Source organism: Gavialis gangeticus, unplaced genomic scaffold (genome assembly GCF_001723915.1).
Source record: "Gavialis gangeticus isolate Ggan-Ray unplaced genomic scaffold, GavGan_comp1, whole genome shotgun sequence".
Lineage (NCBI taxonomy): Eukaryota > Metazoa > Chordata > Crocodylia > Gavialidae > Gavialis > Gavialis gangeticus.
Window position 1 is genome coordinate 105,161,905 of NW_017729033.1, and position 7,547 is coordinate 105,169,451.

At 42.7% G+C, this 7,547-nt stretch overlaps 1 protein-coding gene across 1 annotated transcript in view; it reads left to right on the top strand.

Moving 5' to 3' along the window:
- Positions 1-7,547, top strand: part of WDFY3 (WD repeat and FYVE domain containing 3) — a 258,223-nt gene that overhangs the window by 163,513 nt on the left and 87,163 nt on the right. Inside the window, exon 33 of the mRNA XM_019525884.1 lies at positions 4,654-4,753. Within this exon, the coding sequence (XP_019381429.1) occupies positions 4,654-4,753 (100 nt within the window). The remainder of the gene's footprint in view (positions 1-4,653; positions 4,754-7,547) is intronic.

Consider the following 7,547-nt stretch of genomic DNA (forward strand, 5'->3'; position numbering starts at 1 on the left):
TTTTTTTTTTTTTTTTTTTTTTTTTTGATTTAATTTCACTATTGCTGATAATACCCAATATCAAAAAATACTGGTAACAAATCTCAAAAAGGTTGAGTGGGGTTGTTCAAGCAGCCATTCCTTATATACACAGTCTCCACATTTGAGACTATGGTAGTGGGTATGGTAGTAATGGGCCCCTCTGCTCAAGTGGTTTGAAAACACAAAGAGTATTGGGCCTTGAAAGAAAGAGGAGAGGAGGCTCCAGTATGTGCGGTATGGAAAAGTGTTAGACTTCCCAGAACACTTTACTAATAAAGTGGCCCATACCACTACTGTTCCAAGCTGGGGACAGAGGACTTCAGTGCAAAAGGGGCAAAGCCATGAAGGAAAGGGTGGGGCATCCCTATAGGAGGTTGTATTTAAGCCCTTGAAATTTCTTAAATCTGGGTCTGGTTTAAGTACATGGTTAACACATTGCACAAAACTGGGAATCACTGAACATGTGCACAAAAAAAAAAAATTTCTTCTGCCTTCCTCTCAAAATGCCTTCAGTTTTTTTCTTTCCTCCTATTTTTTCTTTTGGCATTTATTGGTGCTAGTAATCCAGTTGTTTTCTCAAGCTAGCTATTTACATACAGACTCCCACCAATCTCTGGTGTACTATTTTTTTGTAGACCACACCTCCCTAGTTCCAATTTTCTTTATATGCTTAGTAACCTTCTTTTGGTCAGTCAGTTTACATTATAGTTGCTCATCATTCTATAGTTGGGTCTTATGTCTGTATATTTGTTTACTCCAGTGGTTATCAAACTGTTCCACAGAACCCTGGGGTTCTGCAATGGGTCATCAGGGGTTCCACAAAGAGATTGGCCCAGCAGAGTGGGCCAGGTGGCATTATGCCACCATTGCTTGCCCGGGTTGCCTACCTTTGTGTCAGCCCTTTAAGATGGGGGTAGGGGTTCTGCGGTAGAAGTGATATGAGAAGGTTCTGTGGCTATAAGAAGTTTGAAAACGAATTTTTGCTCTAGTTTATCCTCTCCTCCCTCTTAAAAAAAAACCAGCAATACTGTAATTTTGATTTAGTCTTGACTGTCACTCCTTCCATTCTTTATACTCAATCAAGGTGATTGCTGTTTTAAATATTCCAAAATATGGCAGGAGGGGTTACTGCCCTCCTACGGTTCTATTCTTGCAGTATATGATTTCTGATTTTTATTTGATAACAGTGATGGTCATGTTTGGTTCTCCATGAGACATAAAAGGCATAGTGCCTAGAAGTTGCTGAAAAAAAATTTGAACATCTTATTGTTTCTTAAGTTTGATTTGAGGAAATGGGAGGACATCTGGTAGGTAATGTCTTACTGAAGGGGGGACTGTCAAAATCTGCAAATTTGCCATATTGGCCTCCTTTAAATCCTCTTGAAAACCCAGCTCTGCCATATGCCTGTTATTTACTGTCTCTCACAATAGTAGAACTAAGAGCCATAGGAGAAAGCAGGTTAAAAACAAACAAAAGGAAAGTCTTTCACACATCATGCAACTCATTTGTCAACTTGTTTGCCACAAGTGGTTGTAATAGATGACAATTTAACCAGGTTCAAAAAAGACTAAGTTCATTAATGGGTATTAACTATGGTAGTAGGGATGTGACCTCTGAATTAGGACTTCCTAGGCCTGTGAATATTGGAAGCTGTAAGGGAAGACATGGCAGGGGACATATTGCCAATATTGTTCCCCTTATCTGTTCTGTGCCGCTGTGAGATACCCAAGACTGGGCCAGATGGACCTGTGCTCCTACCCAGTATGGCATTATTATACATTTTTGGCTGCATCCACACAAACAGGGTTATGCTTTTGCAGCAGAAGAAATAGCAGTGGCACACATTTGTGCCACTAGTTTGTGCTGCAGTTCATACCCGTGCCTGTGCGCTTTGCGGTGGAACACATTGTCCTGCTGCTTCATGTGCTGCAGCGGGAGGCTGGCTAGGGTAAGGCAACCTGTGTCCTGGCCAGCTGGGGAGTGGTGTGTGGAGATGGGGGAGCAGGCAGGCTTGAGCTGCCTGTTCCCCTGTCTCCATAGGCTGTGGAGCCCCTGCACTGAGGCACACTGCATGCCAGCCAGCTGCTCTGCAGCTGGATGGGGCGCAGTGTGCCTCAGCATGGGGACTCCACAGTGGAGCCCCACGCAAAGGCACAGGGAACCAGCCATCCCAAGGCTGCTTGCTCTCCCATCTTGCGGCACATTGCACCTCAGTCAGCCAAGAAATGGCTGGCTGGGGCACAGGGGGTCTCAGCACAGTGGCTCCACTGTGGGGCTTCTGCACTGAGGCATGAGGAGATAGAAAGCAGCCAGCTTTAGGCTGGCTGCTCCCCTGTCTCAAGGCACACTGTGCCCCAGCCAGCCATGCTTCAGTGTGGGGGCTCCACACTGGATCCTTCGTGCCAAGGCACAAGCAGCCAGCCCAAGGCTGCCTCCTCCTTTGTCTCAAGGCACACTATGCTCCAGCCAACCAAGGAGCATAAGGAGACAGGGGAGCAGCCAGACCAAGGGTACCTGCTCCCCTGTCTTGAGACACCCTGCACCCAGCCAGGAAGCGGCTGGCTAAGGTGAAGGGTACGTCGGCACGGGGGCTCCATAACATGCAGAGATGGGAGAACAGGAAGCCCTGGGCTGCCTGCTCCCTCATCTCTGTGTTTGTCCCAGCACCCACCATTCTGGAGTGGTTTGTTCTACTTTTCCCCAAGTTTTTGGTTTTTTTGCTACTGGGAAAACCCTGTAGCAAATTTTGCTTCAGCGTTGCAAATTAGCAAATTAGGAAGAAGTGAGCTATGCTACTGCTGCGTGGTGTACTACACCCACAGTTTTTGCAAAAAGCCAGAATACACAAATAATGTGCTATTGCTCCATTCTGTTTCCTCTTTCCATTTTTTTTCTTTGTCTGTTTGTTATATTTGGTCTTTTTTAGATTAAAATGCTTTGGAGTAGGCACTATTACTTATTGTTTGGTTGTTCAGTGCCTTACGCTATGATTGGTTATGTTATTGAAGCTTCTTTATGTAATCGAAGAAATGAGTAATAGATACAATCCTAAACAAACGAGAATCATCAGTATCTAGATACTAATAAAATATATGAGTGAATATGTTCTCCCTCAGTGTATGCTGGGTCAGGAAGTACTGATATTAATAGTCCTGAGAAACACTAATAGAGAGAAGAGAATCCAGGGAGTATTTGGCTTGCTAGGATTGCCATGTGCTATAAAAAAGATCTGTCTTCAAGACTTGTCGGCATCAGTGGGGTTTAGTTTGTTCATTGTGTAGTTCTCTAAAGCTAAAGCAGAAATACAAAAATATCAGTGTAATGGTTTTACATTATTCAGGTAGTCAGCTTAGTTAGGTGTAAACTAGATGGTGCCCATAGGAACCAAGGAAATATCTATCTCTTTTTCTCTTTATACCTTGATTAATTTTGGGGGCTAAGTACAGACGGTCAAAAAGCCTGAGGCTGAATTGATTCAGTTTTTGCAGGTTACTCTAAACTGCAGATCTTAAATTGAAACGTAAGTGAACAGACGGGAAATGCAGCCGCATGCCTGCAGTGACTCAGGCCAGAAGCTGGGTGGGGAGGAGGGTACAAGAGCATGGCTCTCTGGCACATAGCCAGCATGGGCTGTGTGTTCACTTCCTGTTCCTGCTGCCCATGAGGTCTCTGGGATTTGCAGTCCAAAATCACGGCAGCAGGACTCTACAGGGTTGCTTGTCACTTCCTTGTCCTGTTTCTAGGTGCTTCTGGGATTTGTAGTCCACAGTTGCAGCCAGCAGTAAGTTTGAGTGGGCAGAGGGGTGTTTAACTCCCTTCTCTGGCCCTAGGCCCCAGCTGGGGTTTGCCTGCAGATTGGGCTGCATCCCCAGCTGGGCTGCTCCACCTTCCCCGCCTCCCCCCGGCTTGTCAGCCAGCCCTCAGTGCTCCAGCTAGGGAGCAGAGGAGCAGAACCAGCCCTGCTCTCTGGAACAGACAACACAGCCCAGCCCAGGGCTGCAAAACATGTTGGGATGCTGGGGTACTGTGATTTAACTTGAACCAGGAAAGGATTTGGGACAGAAGTTTCATGAACTGATTTGACTCAAATCAGTTAAGTCTGATACTACATTCAACCAGGTTTATCTTAAACCAGTTTCGGCCATTTTGAAACTGGTTTATGTGCACTGCGCCTCTGTTCTGTTATAGGTTTAAACCAGTTTCTGATCACTTAAACTGGTTTGTGTAACTTCTGTCCCTAGCCTAAGAGTGCATATATTTATCATTTTCTGTTATACAGGAAATAACCTAGCAAAATGGGTATTTAATCTATTTGGTGACACTTTAGCATACAGCCTACAGATTAAACTCCATCCTTAAGGCAGGTCAGTTAGAGAATATATGTGTTCCCAGAGTCTCAGAAGTCAGAGATGAGGAAAGAAAGGTCATCCAGTCCTTCTTGTCAATTCAGGGCTATTCCCAGCAGTATGTTTTGTAGAAAGGTAAACTTGTTAATTTCTAAATAATTGAAACCTTCCTGAAATTTTTATGCATCTACTAATGTGGACATTTCCATGACCATAATTGTTAGAAGATGGAATCACTCTGGTTTGCAGCTGAACCCTTTAATATATATTGATTATGTTTTGCAGGCTTCCCCTGAAAGATCAACAAGGACACAACAGAAGGAGTTTCAGACTTATATTTTGGACAGTGTAATGGACCACTTACTTGCAGCTGATGTTTTATTGGGTAATTTACTATTTTGGTCTAACTTATCCATTCACCTTTCATCCTCATTCCATTACCCTAACTTTTTTCAAAGATATCTTGTGTCCTTTTCCTGTAAAGTTTGGGAGTATTGTGATCTTCTGTATCTTTGTCTGTCTTTTTCTTTTTTGATATATGAAGAGGTATATTACTGTATTACCAAGGCATATCTCCATTATGCCAAATATGTGAACCTGTAGTAGTTCAAGAGTTGTATATGTGAAGGACGGGTTTTTTAATATTATAGATAAAATATATATGTATTGAAAAGAGAGGAAGAGGAAATGGGACTCTTTCATCCCAGAACAATCAATCCTGCTCCTCTTCTCAGTGGAGAATTTGCCACTGCCACAATTTAATTGTGGGTGGGAGTTAGATTGCTATTAGTCACCTTTATTTCCTTTCCCATATATTATTATTTTATTATGACACAGCACTCAAGAGAACCTACCAGGACTAGTGCTTCTTTGTGTGCTAGGTGATGAACACATGCACACATGCTGAAAAGCTCGTTATCTGGATGGCAGTCTGAAAAGCTTGATGATGCAGATAATTTGAGGTCGGGTACATGGATGGAGCAAGGTGGGAGAGGGGCAAGATATCAGGGTACCTTGTCTAACATCATGCTGGACTGTGGATTTCCCTAGTTCTCACATTGCTATCTATCCCCAGTGTCTCTTCCATAGCGATATTTTTAGGGCTATAGCCTTTTCTATTAAAACTTAAGGTTACCAAACTTCTTACGGTACACTCCTCCCTGGTCTTTCCTTCCTTCTCCTGTCTGGCATTAGTTTTCATGTCAGGAGAAAACATGTTTATCACTGTCCCCTACCAAGAATCTTTAAATCATAAGGTGCTGCTGTTAAAAATGGCCCCATCCTATTTTCGGTCCGCAATCAGTTGTGGACCTGGGTGGCAGCATCGGCTGTGGACACTGCCAGTAGGTTCAGGAGCCCAGGCAAAGAACCTGTCACTGGCATCCAGAGCTGATGCCATTGCCTTCCCAGTGTGGTGGAAGCTCCTGCCCAGACCTGTGCCTGGGTTCACAGCTGATGCCACCAGCAGGTTCCAGATTGGGGCTCCTCCACCATGCTGGAAGGGTGGTGGTTTCAACTGTGGATGCCTCTGGCACTCTGCATTTGGGCTGCTGAACCTCCCAGCAGCTGACACTGCCACCAGCCCACTGTGGCGAACTACAGCTCTGGTGAGTTCTGGAAGGAGGATGAGGTGGAGGGGAGAGAGAGAAAAGGGAAGAGACAGAGAGGAGAGAGAGAGAGAAAGATGGATGTGGCCCTTGACAGGCCCCCAAAACTCATTAAATGGTCCTTCAGCTAATATAATTGGCCACCCCTGGGCTATGGGTACTAGTCCCCCGCATCTCTCCCCCTCCATTCCTCCTTGTTCCTCCCTCCTTCCCTCTGTCCTGCCTGCCTTGTCACCTTCTCATTTCTTCTGGGGTACTGCATGGCTTTCCTTCTCTGGCAGACTGCGCCTGCCCCAAGCTAAACAATAGTTGGCATATTGGTTAAATGATTAATCATTTAACCTTTCACTTCCCTAATGTACAACTGTTTTTAGGAAGTAGCAGCCAAAAGTTTCCAGCTTTTTACATGTATTTATTATTCATCTCCAAACTAAAAATCCTTCTCAGATACTATGTCAACAGATTGTAAAAGTACTTTCTGCTGAGATTGTTTTTTTGTTGGTGGTGAATTCTGTAGCCAAGGAAGAAACGCATCCAAGCATTTATTTTTTGACTCTTTTCTTTTTTTTCCTTTTTCCTTTTTTTTTTTGTCTATTTTGTCTGTCTTTTGACCCTTTTACATACACAAAAGTATCCTAGTTTATGTGTAAAAAGTAGCACTGGAGATTAATAAAGCCCAGTATTTAATAGGTAAAATAGAGATATTATGAGCTTGTCATAAATGTAACTTATTTTTTAAAATAGTAGTAATAGCTATGGGTCCCCAGGTCTAAATCTTGCATGTGTGGGAGGAACTCAAGAAAGAAATATCAAGATGCATTATTGATGGATATTGTTGGTCTCCAAAGGAAAGCAATAATAGACTAGCATTGTCCAGTCATAGTTAGAAAGGAATTGCCTTTTACTGGGAATAGGTTTATAGACTTCTCTATTTCAAAATGGCTCTCTGTAAAATCTTATCCATAAAAAAAACAAAAAAACAAAACTTTTTGAGGAGTTTGTGGCGAGACAGTTGTCTGGGATCCTCAGATTTCCTTGATTTCTTTCCATCTAGTTTAAGATTCAATATTGAATGGATCTGGATAGACCTTGTTGGTATGTGCTAAACAAAGATAAACAAAGCAAAGACCAATTGTCCATACAGATTCTCGTTCACCTGTTAGATGAGTTGCAGTAGTAATATTAATCTATGAACTCAAGCTTGAGCAGGTGAAATTGTATTTGCCTGACTTCGTCCTTTCCTTTTGAGGATACCTTGGTTTGGGAAGGAAACATAGGGAACATGTAAATCCTCTGTTTATGAAATGTTTATGAAAATAGTCTTGCTTTCCTTGTTGTCCAGCAAATACTGTGTCTTCTTTTAATATGCATATTTAGTTTTTCTTCTGTCCATTAGAAATTTCACTTATTAATTTGCCTCAGATGAATTGTGACAATATCTTGTAGACAAAATTTAGCTCTTTTTGTTTGACTGATAATTTTATTTAAATGAATATAGGGTTTTCTCCATATTGTGGAAAGTAGGAAAATTTATCTTCAGGAAGCTTTTGGATGTGCTGAATGTTTTGAAGG